The sequence below is a fragment of the Coturnix japonica genome, chromosome 6, assembly GCF_001577835.2.
Source record: "Coturnix japonica isolate 7356 chromosome 6, Coturnix japonica 2.1, whole genome shotgun sequence".
Classification (NCBI taxonomy): domain Eukaryota; kingdom Metazoa; phylum Chordata; class Aves; order Galliformes; family Phasianidae; genus Coturnix; species Coturnix japonica.
In genome coordinates this window covers 15,649,675-15,673,035 of record NC_029521.1, presented here as the reverse complement: position 1 = coordinate 15,673,035, position 23,361 = coordinate 15,649,675, and the positions used below count along the sequence as shown (strand labels likewise).

Sequence of the window (23,361 nt, the reverse complement as noted above, 5' to 3'; positions counted from 1 at the left end):
AGACTCACATCCCTATATTACTTTGCTAACCTAAATATAGATGACTGGATCAACTCCAATCTGCTTAGAAACCACATGGAAACAAATCTTTAACTTGTATATGTTCTGCATACAGGGATGATGCATAGAAATTTGGTATCAGAAGTAATTAGGTTCTACTGTATGATTTTGAGCGGACAGAAAAAAATAAAAAATAAAAAAATAAAAGGAGAGATTCTCCGTTGTTTTTGTTGTTTTTGTTTGCTTGTTTCTTTTTTGAAGGTTCAGGTGTCTCTGGCCACTCCAGCAGTTTATGATCTGCTCTATGGGACTATGAAATAAAAATGGTTGAAACTTAACAAAAGCACCTTGACTTTTCACTTTTTAATAGAAACCCCTTTTTGACCCATGATTCTAGTATTAAAGGCCTGCAGGTACCACCATCAGCTGAGAAGTAAATAATAATCCTCACCTTTATGTAAACTTTAAGAGCTTCCCACACTTCAGCTTCTGTGGGATGAAAAGGCATTACTGCCAGAGAATAATTGGATTCTAACCCTTGCCAGGTCTCAGAAGGCTGGACAGAGCATAAGGGAGATCCTAAGCCTCCATCCAGCAGTTCCTTCACTAGGATAAATGGTCTTTCATCTTGTTAACCTTCTTTCACACTGATCCAGTTACATAAACTTTGCCACAATCACAGAAGTGTCATCTCTGCACAGTAGAGGATACAGTTGGTGAATGGAATGAATTCAGATAAAGCTCTCATATAATCTCAGTTTATGAGTCTAAAATATCACTTCAGTTTAGACTAGTACAAGGTGAATATGATTCTAAAATGCTTCATTTGAGTGACTACTTAAAATCAAGAAGGAACCACGGTTAAGAATTAGATTTCACAAATCCAGAACAATTGCTTACATTAACAGAACTACCACAGTTTTGCTTCGATGTTGATAGAACAGAACCAGACCTGTGCTTTCACAAGAACCATGGTAGCAGAGTCTTTTCTTAAAGCAATGTAGAGTAAATCACTTTATCACTTTGACTAGCTAAAAAATTCAACATTTCTACCTGGCTTAATGAAACCATATTCACACAACACATTATTTCTAGAAAAATGATTCAACAAGTCACACTCCCTATTAACTCCACAAACAGCATTATACACGCCTACTTAAATCAAATTTGGTATCTACAAATGCACCAAAATAACTCCATGTCTCATTCCTATTCATTTCCTGGAGAAACAATAGCCACAGACTTCCGTGTTGATTTTTTCTGCTAGTACAACTGTCTTGGAAGATCAGTCTGAATACATTGTGAGGTCCATCAATGCTCAGAGTTTCTCTTTTTCATCAATAGCTTTTAGCTGATCTGTTAGTATTTGGACCTATTTCAAGTTAAAAAAGAAGCTCAGTATCAGCGCAAGTGATGGGAAATAGTCTCTATTGTGCTGTTGCTAAGATTTAACAGTAAATGTTGGTTTACTGACTCCAAGATGATGTGTTTAAAACATCTTGGATATGGGAATTTTGTATCTAGTTTTATTTCTATCTGAATTCCTTGCATATTGATGGCAGATTTATTTAGAAAAAAGATGCACATTTTACTGCTACAAAACAAGGAACTACTGAAGGAATACACAAAGGTGGATAATATTCCTGGTGTGAGAATTCAGAAAAATGGATGTTTCTGAGATACTTTGGATAAGGCAATATTGTATTTGTCATTGTCAGAGGAGAGAAGTTTGCAGCAATTGAAATATAAGGCAATGAAAGCCTCAATATATTTTGCTCACAGATAGATAAAGAAGATAGCTGGTAAATTTTATGCAAAAGCACATGTCAAGGTCCAGGTACTATGGAAGAATTGACTGAAGCAGAAGACCAAACTGAAGATGAATCCCAGCTTGAGATAACAGTGACTAAAAAAATGAAAAAAAATGATTTAAAAGTAAGGAAATGAGACTATATCAGAACTACTTTGTCCATGTTGAACCAAAATAGCAAGCTGTATGAAGATAAGCACAGAGGCCATCCAAGGTTTTCAGGTGAACATGAAGAGAGATATCTAAAAAGGGGGTATCTGTGCACTGAGATGGTGACTGAAATTGCATTTTCAAATCACAATGAAAAAGGAAGAAAAAACAAATTTTGTGGAATGCTTATACAGTGTCGGAAGGAGAAAGTAAAGGATCCTCCAACCACACTCTGGAAAATAACTTCTGAAGGACAAGAATCAGGACTGCAGATGATGAGAGTCCAAGGAGTAACAAGATGTAAAGAACACTGCTGAGTGTTAGCTGACAAGTCAGACAGTATGAGGATCTGGCATAACAAAAATAAGATGGCATCTGCTCTATCTGAATATTGATTTTGCAATAAAAGTGGATATTTGGGATTACAATGCATAAAATATATTTTGATCATTTCTTCTTACATTTTTTTAACACTTGGAAGTAAACTGAACAAATGAATTTAGACCTTTTGGATGTAGAGGAATTTCTAATTAGTTCCAACCAGAAGATAACTGTTTTGGAGACTGAATGAATAAAGCAAAATGACAAGAGAAAGAGAAGTGGGAAGAGTGGAGAAAAAAACAATGTGTAGAGCTCTTTAAATAAGTCCAATAAATCTTTTATTTTGCTAAGGTAATTTTTCCACTTTCTTATGCCCAGCACAGTCTTGCAGTATCCCACAAGCTCTGCAATCTGAAATAATTAAAGAGAGTTTTCCATCAATACTGGAAAAAGAAAGTCCTTCTTTCAGTTTTTTTGTTTGTTTGTTTTGTTTTGTTTTGTTTTGTTTTCCTGTCAAACCCATCAAAATCTTATCCACGTTGTTCATTCAGTCTGAAGGATTTTTCTGTGCATGAAAGAAACATGCACCCCTATAGCCCATCAATCTGTGCCTTGGTGTATTCCTTCTCTTTGGATTGGCAGAGGCTGAAAGTGACATCAGTCTACAGGGCTTTAGTTTTAATGCTCCCGTGTGCGTCAGGTAATCCAATTGAGTTCTTGTATGTCAACGGACTCAAGGTTTATTCTGAGCCACTTCTTCAAAGCTCGCTCAGTTACCTGGAGTGTGAATTATCAGGAAAAAAAAAAGAAAAAGAAAAAAAGAAACAGAGAGTGTAAACAGCTTCAGCAGCCATGATGTTGCCTTCAACTTCAGACCAGGTGCTGCTAGGCTGGGCTTGCAAGTGTGAGAAGGAACTTTACTGTTTACTTGGTTAGCCACTTGCCAGAACATACAGTGCTTGGTTACAAGATATAAACAAAGCAGCAGAAAGACAGAGAGAGAGAGAGAGAGAGAGAGCAAAAGGCAGAAAGAGAGAGGGAGAGAAGGAGAGCAGGACAGAAAGCAAAAAACAGAAGACCAAGGAAGTCCTGGATATGATTGTTGTGAAGTTTAAAATTATGAAGAACTAAACAATTGCTATCAGTCAAAAATACAGAAGATTAAAGATTTTTCTGAATGCAGCATCTGTCCATCTTGTGCAGGTAAGTTCTTATATATTTCACTTAATCTCATTATTAATTTAATAAATATTACTGTGTTTATCTTCTTGCTTTGTAGAGCAGCATTGAATATTTACACTTTTGTTTGCTCTTTTATAATAAAACTTCTATCATCATTTCTTTCAAGTCATTAGCTAGTTCCAAGTAGAGAGATGCTTGACTGTGTTAAGAATGGCAATAGCTGGTTGGTCAGATTTTGCTCCAGCAAATCAGTGTTCATTCTCTCATGAAGTCAGAGACATTCACTTGTGACAGAATTTCACTCATGAAAGTACAGAGTTCCTCAGCTTATTTTTATTTTCTACTGAAGGTATTGATGACATAGAAACAGATAAATTGTTTCTGCTTTTCTGGCAAGGATAAGTCTGCTTCTATAGAACACAACTTATGTGATTCTACAAATACTGTTAAAATACATTTTATATTAATGGATTTACACAGAGTACCATTAAAACAAACAGAAAAACAAACAAACAAACAAAAAAACAAAACAACAACAAAAAACAGCACTGGTCTCCAAGCCCAGAAAGACATGTTTCAAGTGGTTACAACCTGGGACTAAAGAGTCTCAGTTAGGAAACTGGTTTCCTAATTTCTACTCTATTGCTTTCAGTTTCTAGTCAAGTCTTCGCTTAACAGTTTGCAGTTTCAAACATAAAAGCATCCTTATTTTATGGAAGTTTTTTCACATGCTTTGAACTCTGGAGAAATGCAAATACTATTTACATCTGAAGCACAGATAGAAAACCACATCATGTGTAGCAATGTGTTGAAAGAATGTTTTTCTCAGGTGACAGAACCAGTCAGCAGCAGCAAGCTCAGAAGATTTGGCTATCTTTGCAGACAAGCGTACAACTGTGACAATTTCAGGACCCCGAGGCTATTTTCAGTTTACCTACCTTACTATTAACTGTGGGCAAGCCATAGTAGTACTTACTACACTAGGAATAACTTGCTTGAGAAGCTCTGGAGAGTCTCTGTAGGGCCTGTGGAGCATAGGCTAAAATCTCAGTGCTTGGGACTTCATTTTTCTTTGGCATGTGAAGTAGCTAGGGCTAAGCAGGCTCAGGTTTTTCAGGGTGAGGCTGGTACCTTTTAACCTCAGCATTATCATTTCACGCTTTGTTTCCAGTTTCCACCAATGGATCAGACTGCCTCATTGCAGAGAATAATGCCTAAAAAGGGACGTAAGCCAATAAACAGAAAAGAGAAATTCTACCATGGTGTTTGAGTTCTACTGTCCTACTATTTTTGGAACTGCAGCAGCAGACAGCATGTCTTTGAAGCTTTAAGCCTTAAAGCATCACAATATAGATAGCTTTCGATTCAGTTCTAGGCCACTGTTGAATTATGATTTCCTGTAAAATGAATGCTTTTATAAAAAGTATATAAAAAAAATGAAGGAATGGCAGTAGTTCAGATCAATATTCTGTGAGGTCCTTGGGGTTTGACGTCAGATAGGGTGGAGATGATAGAGTGTATAAGCTTAGCAAAAGCAAACATAGCACCACTTTCCTTTGAATACACATGTATCCAGTGAGATGATTTTATGCATTTCTATTGAATGAGTGTCTATTTGCATACTGACTGCAGACAGCATAATATTCTTGGAAATTCATAGGCAGGTTCCCACTGAAGGAAAGAGGAAACTGGAATTTGGTCCTGTAAGCCTGATTCAATATGGTATTGAATTTTGCTACATTTTCCTTTGGCATCAGTAACATTCTGGGGGCACTACATCTTTGGGGAACAGTGTCCATAGTTCTTGTACTAAACCTACATCTATTTTTACACCCTTACTATTCAGCTCGTGGAAATCAGTACGGGTAGGCACACCCTGCAGAACTCAGATTTCAGCTCTCCCCTTCAAGGATGAGACTTTTCAAAAACCAGTCTATGAGAAGATTATGATTTCCTAGCAATGATATCTGGCTCTCTTCAGAAGTGAAATTTCATCCCCCTTGATTGCTGAATATTTTCTAATAGTCTGGTTAATTCTCCTAGTGATTAAAGTGCATGTTTTTAGAAAGGAAATAAAGTAAACTAATTGAAACTAGAGGATGAAAATATATCATATGATGAAAGTTGTATCATGAGAGCAAAACTTTTTAGGCATCATCTTTCTAATGAGAAGTTGTACATTGCAACAGGGCAACTCCCTTTCTGATTTGTTAGCGTTTACAGATTTGGCTCCACCTATCTGCTTCATCTGAACCAAAACTTTTAATATTATTTAAAGTGTTTATTCAAATTAAAATCCCGTAAGTTTCAGCTCTATATTTCAGAGCTGAATTTCACACTTAATGGAATTTATCTCCCTGGTATGCAGAATTCAATGTATTCCCTCAAAAATCATGGCAACAATTGTACAGTGAGTCAGAGAATACAATTTACATATGGTACGTATGCAAATAAATCAGTTTGTGATTGAACTGAATTTTAAACTTGATCTTCACTCTTTTCAGTCTCTTTCAAATTTTAATATTCCTAAAAAATATACATATTTTATAGGAAGTAGCATTGAAGTATAGTAAACTGTATTTAAGCAAGGTAATTGCCAATTATTTAGCTTTTTACCTGGTTGTTATCTTTACTTCCAGGTTAAAAATATTAACATATAAACGATAGCATGAATCAACGATTGACTTAGGATTTTTTAAAGGGTTACTGCAGTGGACCTATGATGTATTATGAACACACAGAAAATCAGAGTTTAAGACAGGCTTTGAAAACATAGAAGTACACAGGAAGTGCACCTAATATTCATAGATCGCTTCCTTTTATTCCTCTAAAGTATTCAAATATTTATGATTAAGCTATTACATTTACTTTCCATACAGCTTTTCTGTATTTCCCCTGTATATGATTATCAGTAACAGTCATTAGTTTGTTGATAGTGATAAACATTCCCTTAATTTGATTTTAACTGTGCTTTAATGTATTTTGTTTCATCATTTACTTGGGCTTTCAATTTTAAACATTATAGATGAATAGTGCCTATAATAGCTCTATACTTAGCTGTCATTTCTTAGTAAATCATTTCTATATTTTATTTTGATAAGCACATGTTTGTTTCTTATAAGAGTAATGTTCCTCAAGCACTAAATGTAGCTGGAAGTATTCAATCAGAGCTGCCACCAACACAGCAGATGGTGTCAGGCACTATCAACAGCTCACAGCATTTTTAATATGGTCATCATATCATGGTTACATACTGAAGTAATCTTTCCTTTGTAGCCAATTGCACATTTTTGCATTATAGATTGTTATGAATCATTTGCAAAACAAAACCAGGTTAGGGTCCTTACTGACAGACAGCTTGGTCCCAGCATTCAGTGCCTCCTTGGTATCTCCTGATTACCTTTTCCTAGTCGTCTCAATCCAGAAATGATTCTGTCCATCAAACATTTAATCTGTAGACACACTAGGACAATTTTCTCATGTCAAAACCATTTTCTACATTCACGTGTTATAAGTATGTATTAATTAAGTGCATAAAATTTTGTGGGAGAAGACAATGCAAGTATCTTTCCAAAGCCACTTCCCATGGAAAGCAGGGTGGTGGTTCTGGCCTTGGCCCAGGTCTATGTCAGCAGTGGGGTGGATGCTTGCTGCTGCTGTTCCTCCCACAGCTGTGCCTACAGGAACTGCTCTGCCTTCATCATGCCACATCACCAGACTTTTGGGCTTAGGAGATGCCATTCATAAATTCTGCAGGTTTACTGCGGAATTACTGCTGATGGTTTTAAAACCATAGTTTCATTCAAATGTTAAAACTGGGTCAATTTTAATCCCCTCTAATTTTATATTCCATGTTTGATTTATTGAATGGCAAGTCCTGAGACGGGCTGTAAGATCTTTCCTCTGGGTACCTGGAACATTCAATGTTTAAAAAGCATTTGTCTTACCCTTAGTCAAATATTATTTGTGTTATTTGTGTTTTAATTCACTTCTGGTCTTCAATTAATTTTCTACCCCTCTTGAAGTTTCTGAACTCTTGTGACATAAAGATGTAAAGGTATAAATTCATCACTGGGCTTCTCTTAAACATAAGGCACTTCAGGGAAGAAGCATTACCATAAGGTATTAATCTTTGAAGGCTGGAATCTCAGAGGAAAACCAAGAGATAAGATAGATACACTGATTATATCTAGCTCAAAGCCCTCACTTTGATATGCCAGAGAACTCATAGTATTTGCATAACTGAAACTGGGGATATTCTTAAAAATCAAGATTTTTATTTCAAATACTAAACATTGAAACAATGTACTTTTGAGAAATATGCCTTTAATGGGTATGTTTATAAGTGCTGACGCTTAGTGATCTTCCCTACTCCCATATGCAGACAGAAGAGTGAACAGAAGCTTAGATTCACTACTGCTAATAGGAGTTTGCAATAAAATTGAATGGATCAGGATTTCACACTGGGGCCATGGTACACAAAGACTTAACCACAGGCTCTGTGGGACCTCTGACAATACCATAGCAGATGGTTCTTCATGCTCCGTGCCGTAAGGACTTCCCTCTGAGCTGCATAAAGAAAGAGGTGATCCTGATTCAGCCTGCAGGGGTTGAGAGTTAGTGTTCCAGAGCAGAGGTTTAGGTATAAGACAAGATACACAACAGCCAAACATTTTCAGCTCTTAAAGTCAGTCTGTTAGCCCTCTAAAATCCAAGGAAAACATCACTTCAAGTTGCCAGCTTTCCTGGCATTTGGTCAGTTTAGATTCAAAACCAGATTGCTAAGTGTATTTCAGAAGAACCCAAGGTTCTCTGGGTTAAGTTTTGGATTCTAAAATGTTTTTTCCCCACTTCATCTTTCTGCCACCAATACAAGTTTTACCATGGGCTATACTGAAGCATGCTTGTGTCCCCTTAGTTTTACTCAGTCACTTATAGGAGGTGATTTTAGACAGGCAGGCAGAGACTGCTAGACATAGCAAAGGAGTTGGAGAACAACAGCAGAAAGGGAGAAAGCTAAGAACAATACTATCTATATCTTGATGGCTAAAGATTAGCTTTCCCTAGACATATGCATAGTTTTACTGATATGTCCTTCAATACAGTGTAGAAGAAATACTTCCTAGCCTCTGATGCTGTCCTTGGAAGTGGTGAATGGAGATTTAGATACTCCCACTCAGTGTAGTGTTTAAATGAAGCAAAATCAGTATCAGCCAACTTTAGGTGGCATGTGCAGTAGTTTTGCACCAGGTTGCAAGTACTGTTGTGTGCAGACAACTTTTTCTAGGTATAGTGGTGCAAATGGAAGAGGTGAGTCCTTAAGCCCTGTCCAACTTGTCTGCCACTCCAAGCATCCCCTCACACTCTCAGTGGCTTAGAGGCTGAGTAGAAACCTCTTGGGTTTGTCTCAGGTCCTCTTTGTGTGGCCTCTCAATGGCTTACTCGTGCCAAAAACAATTAGTTCCCCTAGTGGATAGCTTCTGATTGATATTTATGTTCAGATCATATACAGGAAATGTTATTTCCTCAGGCACAGATGTTTACAAAATCTACCACGTTTTATACCTCTAAGCAGTTTAAAAGCTGAAAAGGATACCCATGTATTTTGCATTATTCAGGATAGAATATCTAAGCTGAACTGGATGTCCAGACAGAAGGCAAGAACTTTACAAGAACGTCTTTCAGACCATGAAAATTGAAAGGCATTTCTGCTGTGATAGAAAGTTTTCAGTACACAGAATGCTTGGCTCCTGCCCAAGTTTAATCCTTTGTTCTTCTATCTACAAGATGCCTAAGTGGGGCAAATGTACTCTTGTTTCATGCCTTTAAAAGTACACTAGAAAAAAAATGATCTGATATTTCCAGAACCTAAAAATTATTCCTCCTTCCTCACCATCTTATTCACTGTTTTGTCCTGTGATCTCTCTTTTCCATCTCATTTTTCACTGTCATCCAGGTAATGGATTAATACTTTGATTCAGCAGAAAATGATTTCACAGCTGAACAAATTCCCCACTAAATTCCTGCTGATAGATTTCTGTGAGAAATGGCTGTCATTCAGTTAGGAATCCAAATGTGCCATTTCCCTCGTGGGTGTTTAATTCCCATAAATCTGTTTGACAATGGAAAGTCAGTTTCCTTACCCTCTTCCCCAGCCCCCCTTTTCATTTTGTCATGTTTATATGGTCAACAAAACAGCAACAGTAAAGATTAAGGTTGACAAAAGCAAAGTTGCTCACTTACGCTTTACTAAGACTGCCAAATAGAATGAAGCCAAATTGCACATTAAGTGACCCTTGCATATAAAATTGCTCTTGTGTGACTGTTATTAAGTATTAAATTCAGATGCAAAGATGTAGTTCATCATCTTTAATAAGCAACTCCATTTCTTTCATTGACACTAAGTTTCAATTACTGCTTGAAAGAAGGATTGAATATAGGATAAAACAAAATATACCAAAACAGGTTAAACAATATGAAATGTCATGGACAGGTAGATGTTTTTGGCAAAATGATGGGTTAGCCTCACCTTTCATATCTGTGCCAGGAGAGTAGATTAATTTTTTGTAGAGGAAAATTATTGAATTGAGGCTGCCTATGTAATTATTATTTGTTGCAAAGATGAGAATGGGGGGACTGTTTATGTTGATTTGTCCATTTGGATGGCATTAATGATACTTCTACCTTCTTCCGTAGAAGTCAATGGAAGATTTGCCTTTGACCTCATAGACTAATACAAACAGATAATGAAAGCTTTGCTACTTTTCCCAAGCACTAAAACACTAACCTCTATAAATTTGGCCTAATTCCAAAGTGGGTGATTGCATTCTGCTGTTCTGATCCAGCATAAGTTCCCAATGTGTAGTGTTACAGCCAAGTGACAATCAAGTCCTGATTTGAACAAGCTAGTCCCTTTTTGAAAGGTTAGCATCCTGTCTCCTCATTGCCCCCTGATTTGTCTGCTTTGCCTTAACACTGTTAGCTAGTTTGAAGGTCAGAACTGTTTGGTTCTGGATCACAACTTTTAATGAATTAAAATGCTATCAGTACATACAGTGCTACAATGATAATCATATATTTTTATCACTTATACTCTCATATCATACCGAAAGCCTAGGCTGGTTATAAAAACATTTTTTTCCCCCAACCATTCATGGTTTCATTTTTGTGAAACATCACATCATGCTGTTCTTGAAAAGCAGAAGTTAAAAATACAGCCACGATTACAGGGCATTCTGAATGTGCTTAAAAATCAATTGCCAATTTGCTTTTAAAATAACATACCACTTAACTCTACATCATATTAAAGCGGTAATTTATTACACTTTAAAGAGATTCGTATTTCCACAGCCATACAGCTTAATCATTTATATGTTGGTTTTTTGTTTGTTTGTTTGTTTGTTTTAAAAGAAATTTGCACAGAGTTACTAGCAGAATTCATTTAGTTAACACTCAGCTGTGGCCTGAGACACTACATCTACCCTTAGAAAAACATTTACTACCAAGGTTTAACAGTTCTGATATAGCTGCACTTTTCACTTTGTCTCTATAAAGGTGTAAAGTCTGGACTCCAGATAACTGCTAGTTTGACTAATTTATGCTACTTAGAAATAGTGGTTTCAGTACTTCTTATTCCAATACAACCTTGAACAAAACAGCAGCAAGTATAGGCTGGTGGATTAGTTATATGGTGAAGGCACACAGATTCTAGTTTTGGGGACGTGAATTGATTTCTTAGTCCCAGTACCATGGGGTTAAGTGAAATGCTATCACAGTTATTTATTATTAAGAGAGATGGTGATGGCTTAGATTAAGAAGCTTTGTCTGTCTCTTCTAATTAAGGTTAGGTTCCTAAGAAGCTTTACTATCTCTTGAAGGCATACAGGCTAAAATTAGGACTCTGGTACTGTTTATAATGTCACTAGGTTTGCCCATAATCCCACAGTGACTGCAACAAGGGATCCTTCTTCCAGTGTTGTGCTTCCCTGTGTGGAAGCCAGTGAACCAGGACAAGACGCCATGAAGAAAAGTCTAAGATGCCTATTAATCGACAACATATTGGTCCTGCAGAACATTGCAGTGCTCTTGCAGTGACCCCTTGAAAGCTGCATAATAAATGGTAGACAGAAAAACAATCACCTGTAAGACACAGTAAATTCACTTGCAGGCAGAGAGCAAATGGGAGCATTAAGTGGGCTGTGTCCTGAGGGTGAAGAAATGCTGGAGGGAAGATGTGTTTTCATACTTTGACTGAAGTTATTTCACAGTCGCACTTGCAATCCTATAATATAACAGCAGCATTCTGGGCTCAAGTATCATCACTTAGTGGTCTATAGAAAATGACAACCTCACAAAGCAATGGATGGATCATTTCCTACTTTTTTCATTAAGCCTCTATTTGTACAGCATACAGTGTAGATCACTGTTACAGGATAGCAACAGCAAAATCAAAATTAATTACAAAAACTGTCAGCAAATTTTAACCCCAGATTAAGTTTTCCTTTCAGATGTGCAGACCTAGAGCAGCTATACCAAGATTGGTACATTACTAAAATGTGAAACAGGTGAAATGGAAATATGAAGCCCATTTATGAAGAACAAAACCTTCTTTGACAATACTTAGTATGGTAAAACATTCTGAGGAGAAAAAGCTTTGACACATCAAGTCACAGGGAAAGCTCCAGTTACCTAAGACTGGAAAAATACTCTTCCAATCAGTAAGATATTAAATTATGATTCAGTGCAGGTTGCCTTCCTCTAAATAACATGATGCTTCATTGCAGCTGAGAAAAAACACGGAGATAGTGAGGAACAACATTCTCCTGCACTACACCAATTCACATGCACCTGTTGGTGGACATCATTCTGAGAACCACTGCATTGCTATTCAGTGGCATGTGGAGGGAATTACCTTTTGATTTGGTTCACTGGAATTCAGAAACTTTGTATGTATGCTAGTAAGAATGAACAGCAAGTTTCAAGTCTTAGCTGTCAGACCATGAAAATGTTCTATCAATTAATCCATTAAGACTACAAGCTTTTACTGATCAACCTGATGAGCAATGAATGAAACATAATTGCTGAACTGTGTTTGTAAGTCCTCTATGTTACAGTGCATCTCTTTTGTTTTGCAATCCTTTTTCTCTTAGATTATCACAGTTGTGTTTTTATAGACAAGAACACCAAACTAAGCAGCAAAATCAGTGCCCTTCCATTCAGATAACCACTCATAAGGTCTGAACAGAATGTAAAGGATTTCCTGAGTAAAAATGATTTGCCCCATATAATGTTGTGAAACAATGAGTGAAAGGGCTGAAAAATATGACACGCAGCCTGCTTTATTTACTCTTACTCAAATGAAGATCGATAAATTATTCCAGACTCTTGTGATCAAAGAAGCAGGGTGGTTCAAAAATGATTTCACATAAAAAATGAGAACAGGGCTCAGCTGTAAGCAGTGTGGTTTGCTACAAGCATTTCAGACTACTCTAGCTGGTCCAAATCTGCTTTCTATTACAGCAGGTATGAGCAGCTCCTGTGCAACACTAGCCGAGGTCCTGTGGGCCAAAGGAAGCCCTTTGGAGGAAGAAGATATATGGGCACTCTTGTACCTGTCCACACTGCAGCTTCTGGAAGACCTTCACAAAGGTGAGCTGAAAAAAAATAAGCTATTTTGGTATTTAGATGATTGCTTTGAGGGGGTTGTTAATTTTGTTTTCTTTTCCATTTCTTTTTGTTTTGTTTTGTTTTGTTTTGTTTTGCTCATGTTTTTTGTTTGTTTTTGAGACAAGAGGCACTAATAGCACTTATAGCCCATTTCTAATACTTGTGAGAAATCTTTCAGTGCAGCTAGGTTTGCATGCAAATTGCTGTGCCAACATGCAAGTCTTCACACAGCCACTTCTTTCTAGATTACAGATCAGCAATAAATCAAAGTAGAGCTATAGTTGGTGGAACAGAACAGAGTTCTCCTTTCTGATTTCTGAATAACATAGACACAGAAAGTGCAGTGCCAGCTAGAATCTCTCAGTAAAAGACTTTTAAGCAAGTGATACGTAACTTCTGCAATAGCTGGAGGGGTAAACTTATATTAACAACCAAATTTTAATGGAGTGGGCCACTATGTCAGGCTGACTGAATCATCAGTTCTTAAGTATCTAGTGTACCACACAGTCTTCAGAGTATATCTCCGGGAAGCCTCAGTGATGGATTTAGCTGCACTTTGGGACAGATTTTCTCAGCTCACTGAATTCCACAAGAATTCCGTTATTTTCATTAACATTTTTCAGACCCTGCCGTCTGTGTGATTTGTCCGTGGTCAGTACTTCTGTCTACTGAAGGAAATTTGTTCTTCCAAAACAATGCATCTCAGACGGAAGCTATCCCTTTCAGTGCACCAGAATTACTCCACAGACAGAATAGAAACCAGCGCACTGGGCTAACAAAGGTGAGGTATACTACAAAAAAGATCTTGATAAGACATTGTGAAGACAAGGTTGTGAGGTTTAATGCAGTGTATCAAGTATCTACTGTCATAATTTGTTTCTAATCATGTTAAACAAATCTGGCTACAATTAGAAAGATTTATATGTATAAAGATTTCATAAAGGGTCTCCCTTTCTGTTTTGACAGATGTTGGTGTATTCCTTAGGAATGACCCTTTATTGGTCAGTGGACTATCAGGTTCCTCCAAACCAGGCCAGTAATATAAACATTTTTGTTTTCTTTTATTCTATCTCACTCTTGGTATGTTCAAAGACTGAGAAGTGTAACGTGAAGTCTCAGTAAAAGTGGCTATTAGTTTTGGACCACTAAAAGGATTATTGCTAATTGGAATGCTTGTATAAAGGCACAGACTTTATAAAATACACCAATTCATACAGATAAGGAATTTAGTTAGGACTCTCATTTTTCCTTTCTTTTTCTTTATTTTTCCTTTCTGAAAAGCAGAATTGTTTGTATTAAGATTAATTTTATTTTTCTTTCGAAAGTAAAGATTACTTATTCAAAGACCATAATGAGAAATTCCCTAATGAGATAGGTAGGGCTTCCCATGTGCTGAATGGATGAGATGATGGAATAAAAATTTCCGGACACATACTATTGCTAAGTAAAACTGCAGCTCCTGCTTGTTCACAATCTTTTCAAAAATGTGTGGCACACCTGGGATTTCAGACCACTGTGAAGTGTGATTTAATTGTACCTCCATGTTGACTCAGTCCCTCCAGCTGAGTGACCAATTACACAGTCTGTTGCTAACACTGTGTGAAGATCTGCCACATAAAAGACTTTCTCCTGAGTCAATTCTGGAAGTATGTGAAGCACATCAGAAGGAAACTTCTTCCTTACCAGCAAATACCTACATAAAGAAAATGGTTCAGTTTGTCCTGGGAAGTGTCACTGAGGTAGGTTCTATTCCCCTATTTAATGATCTCCTTTTCAGTGAGTGCTTGTATGAGTTAAAGTAAGCTTTGTTTCTAGGCTTCTATGCAGTAAGTTGAGTGAGTATGTGTACGAGCTAAAGAAGCAGCAAAATCAAGTCTCACCCCACACTCCTGGGAAATTATAGCTTTTAATCTTGCAGTATTTTCTTTCCTTTGGTTAATAACTGAAACTAACTTAACCTCAACAGAGACTTCATATTTACCAATGTATGGACTTCACATTAGAGAGATTCTCCCATTACCACTTTGGCTTCAGACTTTCTTTGTGATATTTAAAGGAAACACTTTTATACCACATTGAGAGTTTCGTGTAACTTCCTTATCTGGTGGTGAACGTTTACAGTATAAACCTGCCTGACTATGAAGTCTTAATAAGTGAGCACCTGAGTCTTTTTCTGAAGATCTGAAACATCAGCAAACAATTTTTGCTGACAAGTTGAATGAAACTGAAACACATTGCAAGTATTTCTTCTGCTTTCAACAAGTATTCCTTAGCATTCTGAGGGGACTTTTTCCCTTGTGCTATTACTCTATTTCCCACTGCAACAAAGGATGTCCCTTAAACACATCTAGCACAAACACATAAAGCCGTCAAAGGTCAGTCCTGCTTTGTGAAGCCTGCCTAATAAAATGAAGTTGCTTACAAAATGCAGATTAGCAAAGGGCAAGGATCACTTCCCAATGAGTGTCTGAAGTTCACATATCACATGACATTGACTTGCAGTACCATTGTTTTCTAGGTAGAACGAGTAGCCACTGAAGACAGTACAGCTTCTCAGCTTAATAGAAGTCATGTGATAAGGAAGAGACTACATGAGAAAATCCCAGACACCTCACCACTGTTCTCCCAGATGAATTTTCACCAAGGTAAAGCAAACTTCTAGTCTGAAATACCTAATATGGACAACAGCTTTTTCTGACTCTCTCCCAAGCTAGATGAATTGTCTAATTTCATGTTGCTCTGATTGTATGTAGTGTTGAATAGGATATTTATTGCTTTACATTTAAATTATATAATAATGGAAAGACTCTGAGGCAAGTCAGCATTTCTGTTCCTTATTTTCTTAAAGAATAGTAGTCTGAAGGCTGTGAAGCAATGATAACAAATCAGCCTGCACATATTTGACTCTTAAAGCAGTTTGCATAAAAATTGCATATATAAAAAAAAAAAAAGTGCTTTCAGCACTGCTTCTTTGCTCTCTACATTTCAGTGTATATTCAAAGATTGAGAGTGGGATTCTGTGATGATATCCTGTGGCCATTAAAGAGGATATATTTATCTTTCCATTTGATTACTCAAAGATTTGTGGTTTCTTGATTTTAGTTTCACCTCTCTATTCAAAACATGTTTTGTAGTTTCACACATGTATCTCTAGAATAATTTCAAGACAGAAGGCCAAATCCTGCTCACCGTATATATAAGCCAACATACACTGATTTCATACTTCATTTGATTAAAATCAAGATTTTATTATCCCTCAGTAATTCTCCAAATGAAACTAAGTATAGATTTCAGGTTCAGATTAATTCTTTCTTCTAAATCTTTTCTCTTTTTTATCTCTATTAGACTGTTCTCTAACATAAATCTCAGCCAAAGAACAGTCAGGCTGCAACAGCAACATTTAGGATTACTTCTTTATCATAGAATCATAGAACCATAGGGGTTGGAAGAGACCTGTGGAAGTCATAGAGTCCAACCCCACTGCTAAAGCAGGTTCCCTACTGTTCTTTGAACAGAAAAGCTTCCAGATGGATCTCAAATGTCTCCAAAGAAGGAAGGAGACTCCACAGTGCCTCTGTGCAGCCTGTCCCAGTACGCTGTCACTCCCACACTAAAGTTCTTTTGCATGTTTTTATGAACTTTCTGTATTCTAGTTTTTGCTCATCCCCCCTTGTTCTATTGCTGCATGTCATTGAAAAGAGCCTGGCCCCATCCATTTGACTCCCACTCTAAAGATATTTGTAAATATTGATGAGATCCCTCCTCAGTCTTGTATTCTCCAGGCTGAACAGTCCCAGACTATTATTAATGAAATTTTTGCAGCCAATTCTGATGATGGATTGTGCCTAGGCACCATCCATTTAGCACACACAGAAAGAATAGCTTACAGCTGAAGGTTCTGGTTCTCAAAATGTAAGAAAGAAGATCTTCTTTCTAGGTTGACTGTCTTTGCAAACTTTCAGTTAAGTGTGCAGAATACAATTAATATATTAGATTTTTTTTTATTTGGAATGGTTGACAACTGAGACAGAATAAGATTATGGAAGGCCAGAGGTAGAATGACATTACCAAACTTTCTTCCATCCTTAAGGAACTGAAGTCAGGGTTAGAAGACAGACAAACAAGGACTACGTAAAAATTAGTCGAGCCAATTGCTATTTATGCTGTCATTTATCACAGAAATACAATGATTTATAAACAAAGTGTGTGATTCACCACATTTCCTTTCTATTTCCAGACAAAGGGTCCAGATTAATGAATTATAGTCGGTCAACAGAAGATTACAGACAACTGTCTGTGGACTACAGTGACACTAATAGCATTTCAGAAAGTACATCTTTGATACTGTCTAACCGAGGACAAAGAAGAGGTAAGATTTTCCTGAAGGATTATGGTTATTTAACTATGTACTCTGCTTTTTGTCCCCTGAAACATGAAACTACCAACATACTGCCAAGTGCCCTTGTAGCTTCATGACTAGGGAGGTATGTTTGACTAAGTATCAGGGGCTAACCTTTTATACTGGATTCCTTTTTACCTGTGTCCTACCAGGCAGCACCATCACCTCTTTCTTCCTTTATGCCTCTTTGCCAGATGAAACTGTTCAGCAGATCACAGACAAAGCCTGACAGCATGTTTCTGCCACCTGGCTTTTTGAAATAGATGAGATACCATGAAGTTACCCCCACATACACACGTGATGGCAATGACAAGGCTGCTGCACTGAAATCAGTTGAATCTTTGAAAAATATCTGACACTTCAATGGTGGGGATTAATGTTTCCTCAGGTCCACTCAGAAACAAAGGAACTAAAACTGAGTGCTAGAGAAAACAAAAAAAACTAACAACAACAACAAATAAACAAACCACTTTTTGTTTTGTTATCATTTTGTCCTAAAGCTATTGTATATTTCCTGGTCTGTATATTGTTTTCATTGTGCTAAATGCCAGGTTGCTATGCTGCTCTTCTGATTTACTTTATCTAGAGAAACAAAGGTTGGAATTTCAGATGTATTTTCAACCCTTTTGTGGCAGGAACAGCATGAATGAAGCTGCTTGGCAGAGGATACCTTCAGCATAGACACTGTTGTAGACATCAGTCAGGGTCCATTAGTAGCCAGTCTTCTCTCCTGCTGTGGCAGGGATTCAGATGTGTTCTCTAGCATGTTTGTGTCTTTTATCCCAGAAATTTATTTGCTAAGGCAATAAATCTAGCAGCTACCATATTAGTTATCATGCTACAAGGTATGCACACCAACTGTTAAGTTCACTGATGCCATAAATAACAGATAACTGCTGAGTTTTCTTGCTTTTTCTCACTGGGGAGCATTAATTTTGGTTTCTGATGTATAGCTGCTGACTATCACGAAATCTGTAGGAACATATTACCCATTCTCCTTCAGATTTGACAAGTTTAAAATTTACTAGGCAAAAATGAAAGGCATAGAGCCTGATTTCAAAGGATTAATTTTCTTCAAAAACAGAGCAGAAAACTTGGGTGCACGCTGCATAATTGGAAGTCTGCTGGGAGATAATCTACAAAGAGAAAGAGAATATATCCCAGGAAAAAAAAAAAAAAAAAAAGAAGTAGAGCACCTCTCACCCCTCTGTCCCAAAGAAGAGGATGGCAAGACTACCCATGCAGCTTCTGTTGATATTTTCTTCCTGTGAAAGGTGCTGCTCAAGAATTGCATTCTAAATGGCAGCAAATAAAAGCCTGTAAGATACCAAAGCTGTCCTTCTGAGGCTCATACATGTCAGTCATCTCAGGAGATTGTTTTGAAAGACTTTTTAAATTTTGGTTGTAAACTCGGGAAAGGCTCATTCCAGAGAAAACCTGTGTGTGTTTCAGTCTCCACTAAACCACTGGCAGCTGCTGGTACTGAGAATGTTATAAAAAAAACCCAAAATACAGGAAGAAGACATTAATGTGAATACTTGTTTTCCACAGACATTATTGCCTGAGATAATGTATTAAAAAAAATTCTTCTTCTGCTAATAGAAACATTACCATCTGGTAGAACATAATTATCAAGAAAGATCGGTATCTCTATACAGACTGGACTTTAGAAGCTCACTTAATATATAACGAATTAATCAACTACAGAAGCAACTTCTCTGAAGCCTCCATATTAACCCTAAACTGTAGGAATGTATTGGATTTGTAATCAAAGCATGGCAGCCTGGCCACTGAAACTAGCCAACTTGTCCCAACAGATAAAAGTGAGAAAACTAAGGGAAATGATGTGTTCTTGTCACAACATGCATACAAAAAAATGTAAAGTAGTGTGAGCAGATAACTGTGCAGGCTTTTTCATGAAAAATCATTTCATTTTAGAACAAGAGACTGTACCTTCTCGTACAGTACTGTACTGTACTGTAACTAGACCTGAGTATTAAGCTCATTTCATGTCTTACATTTTGTCAATACCATTTGCAGCATAAAAAGTTTATGCACATGATAGCAATTTGACTTAATTTTGTAGGTTGTTAGATTGCAGTCGGTGATTGGTACACTGAAATTTATCTTTGTGTTTTCATGTTACTTGAAATCATATGGAAACAATGGGCGCTGTACACATGCAGCTATCTTCTGCATTACATCCTCCTAAAGGGTTATGAAGAGGAAGTAACAATGACTACAGAACTGGAGAATACTGCTGGTGTAGCATTCTCATAGTCTGATCAAAGAATTATTTATCACGTCCAGGCAAGGCCATAAGAGAGAAAGTAGTCAGTCTAAACTTTCTGCTTATTCTAATTGTCCCAAGAGTTCTGCTATAATTTCTTCAACCGTGACACTTCCTTCATTCCTTTCAGGGAGAGTTACGCAGACACACAGGTCATGGGACCCCACCCTTAGTGGATCAAGGACACAAAGCAGCTACAAGCTCTTTATAAACAGGTAATCAAAACTTATACTCCTGAAGACAGAGGCTAATTTATTACCAAATGAACCAGAGAGCTAGTATGTTAATGTCATTATTGGAAAATGCCTGAATCACCAACTGAATCTGTCATTATAACACGTACTATTGACTTAGAATTAAAGTACGCTTAGGATCACCTTGTCTCTAAGCAAAATCTTATAAATGCTTTATGAAAGTTTAGCTCTGGCCCTGAACAATGCATGCAAAACAAGCACACTGAAATTATCCACTCTTTCACTCCTTACCACTGTGTTTTGCCAGATATTATTGGCTTCTCAAAATAGTTGCACAGCTATTACACAGATGCCCTACTACCAAACTCAGAGTGGAAAGGAAAAACCTGACACAATTTCCACAGATGAGTAGTGGTAAAAAGGTATGAACAGTCACTGCTTCTACTGGAAAGGCATTTTGTGGAGTCCTTACTTGTCTTCATTCAGATTTTGGATCTGAGTCTTGCCTTGCTCTCACATTAGCAGAAGCCTGATCTATTCTGAAGTGGTTATGCAATACTATTGTGCGTGACTGGTGTTTCAGTAGATTATTTTCATTTCCATCTCAGTTTTCAGATAGATTTACCTCACTTGTGTCAATCTTATCTCCAGACCTGCACTAGCATTTTATTGAGGAGTTACAGGTAACCTGGGAACATAAACAGTAAAGACCTCTGCTCTATCATGAGAATTAACCTCATTTCAGCCTTGGAAATATAACTGTAGCCTTCTGCATAGGCAAGGACAGCAGAGGATTGTACAGCTGATGCTAGCTCATTTTCAAAAGCCAGTCAAAACACCACTAATTTCAAGTAAGAATTTTCTAAATTGGGTGTAACAGTAGTGCAGTTACAATCAAGACTTGATAAATGTAGAAGAGATGTAGGTGCTGTTAGCCTCAAGGTATCACAAAGACAAGAATCCCATGGTTAAGCACCATATAATCCCTACAGACATCCCTTTTAAATTGAGTTCTTGACCCAGTTAATCAGGAGTTTCTTCTTTTAACCATGACATGAGTAATTTAGGACCACAGGAAATGCTCAATTTAGATCAATTCCCAATTAAATGTATCCCAAATGAACAGTTTGAACTTCCTGGTAAACCAGCCATGATAATCTGATTTATGGGAGATACCTCATTGTACCTATAAAACTGAAACAAGCAGGATACATTGTAGTAGCAGCTTTTGTGAAGGAAGTACTGTGTTAACTATACACACAAATATATATGTATCCTGATACATATATATACATCATGCACCTGGCAATTACATTGTATCATATTTATTTACTTGGTGTTTTTGGAGCATCTTCTATGCTTCTGACTACCAATCTGGATATCAATTTGACATCCACGATCTAAAAAACTGCTGATAAGAAAATGTTCCCCTCCTCTCCTAAAGATAATCTCTCTTTTCCAAATTTCCAGCAAGCCCTTTCCCATAAAACTTCAGGAACTGTCATCCTCACTTTTAGTTCTAAGCACCTGCAATTGAATTTCTGACATGGTTGCAGACTCTGTTTCACATACAATAACAACAGCAGAGTGGAAATAATTTGTTTGGAAACTGCTGGTTCCCTATGTCAGGCAGCTAACACAAAACAAAGTGCTGTGTTTACTGCCTATAGCACTTACTCACATAATCATGCTCTGTAAGGAGTCCAATCATCATAAATTGCATCTCACAGTCCTAAATTTAAGCTTACCAGTCTATGCAGGGCTACAGCCTATACATAAAGAAGGTACAGGGGCTAAGTCTGAAATCTGTCACTCTGCAGGACTAATAACACGAAGTGTTTGTCATGGGAAAATATAGTCCTTCTGATACAATCTGTCAAGTTGTGAGTTAACAGCATTTTTATATCCACAAAAGTCACTTCAGGTTATTTTTAGGGATATTTCATTGTAAAAGGATTTTTTTGACATTTAATTGCTTGAAATGACAATACTTGCATATTTGTATAGGTTGAGAAATATAAACTACTCAAACAAATTTGATAAAAAGCTTTTGAAACTCTGTAGCTCTCTGAAGCAACTCCATCACATACACAACAAAAGGATAAAAGAAATGCACAAAGCAACAAAAAACCCTTACTTCACTGTAATTTTGGCATTTCTTAAAAATATAATTAACAAAAAATCCATGGCCACAAAACCTTTCCTTCTGCACTGTGTAACGATTCTTTCTTGATTAGTAAGTATGTATTAATTACTCTGTAAGCTTATTCTAGGCATACGTTTGTCTGTTCACGTGGAAAATACTATTAATTTGTGGGTTAAAAGTATAGTACAAAGACAGCTTTCTGACCTGAGATTTCACACATGTTTTAATTAAACTGAAAACTCCCTCAGTTCCTTAAGACACTAATTTATTCTAATGAATTAGTATTCAAATGATTTAATTCCCATTCCTGGAAAATTCTGAATAATGTAATAATGAATATTATTTCTGATGCTTTTTTGTTTCAAAAAAATATTAAATGAAATATTGATTTCTTCCTATAAGCCACCCAGAAACCCCCAGAAATACATGGGTCTAACTACTGTGCCTGTTGCCTTCACTGCACTTAGGCCAGCAAGATCTGGCTCACCAAATGAAGAAAATCAAGGACTGTTACTGAATTAGAGAGCAGTTTTGATTTGTTTATAAATTTCATCATTAATATCTTATCTGATAATTTCGTTCTGTAATGATGACATGTAACAACTTGTAACTGACACTGTCCCGGTTATCATAAGATTCTGTCATCAATGTACCTTAACAAGGTACAAGCCTATGTTATTTTGCTGCATGCTGGATATCTTTCTCACTGTGACATCTCCTTTGAAGGTCAGTCAGTGCTGTAGAAGAAATCCCTGGTGGAGCTCACAGGAACAGCAGACACAACCTGCTGAGTTTAGGCTCCACCTTCTCTGTGTCTACAAAGGACTACACAGCAGCTGCTACATCACAGAAATGTTTGTTCCAAAGGAAGGAAAAGGTGACTAATGAAAAACATATGATCTCAAAATGTAAATATTACTAAAGAGAAACTTTTCATTCCATTATCATTCATTAATGAAGTGTGTGTTAGCGACTGAGTCATCACTTTAGCTGAGTCTCTAAAATTGACAGAGTCCAGATTACTCATGATCCAGTCATGATAACTCGGAACTAAAGACAGTGAAAGGACTTGTATGTAAAGACTAAGTAAAATTAGGCCCCAGAGTAAATACACAGGAGAGAGGTCCAATGGATTGAAGTCTTAAATCATCATTTGCACTGCATAAATCCCTGAAATCATTTAGATGCAGCATGCCAGTCAAC

General features: G+C 37.0%; 1 protein-coding gene across 4 annotated transcripts in view; it reads left to right on the top strand.

The window, feature by feature from the left end:
* Positions 1-3,300: 3,300 nt before the first annotated feature.
* The window catches only part of FRMPD2 (FERM and PDZ domain containing 2), a 60,741-nt gene continuing 40,680 nt past the window's right edge, over positions 3,301-23,361 (top strand). For 3 of the 4 annotated variants that reach the window (XM_032445605.1, XM_032445604.1, XM_032445606.1), the window contains exons 1-5: positions 14,656-14,868; positions 15,648-15,774; positions 17,367-17,498; positions 19,949-20,033; positions 22,885-23,035. In XM_032445605.1, coding sequence (XP_032301496.1) covers positions 14,671-14,868; positions 15,648-15,774; positions 17,367-17,498; positions 19,949-20,033; positions 22,885-23,035 — 693 coding nt within the window. In that variant the 5' untranslated portion in view covers positions 14,656-14,670. Of the gene's footprint in view, positions 3,485-12,982; positions 13,112-13,752; positions 13,911-14,095; positions 14,162-14,655; positions 14,869-15,647; positions 15,775-17,366; positions 17,499-19,948; positions 20,034-22,884; positions 23,036-23,361 lie in introns of those variants that run through there. The other variant, XM_032445608.1, reaches the window with a different exon arrangement.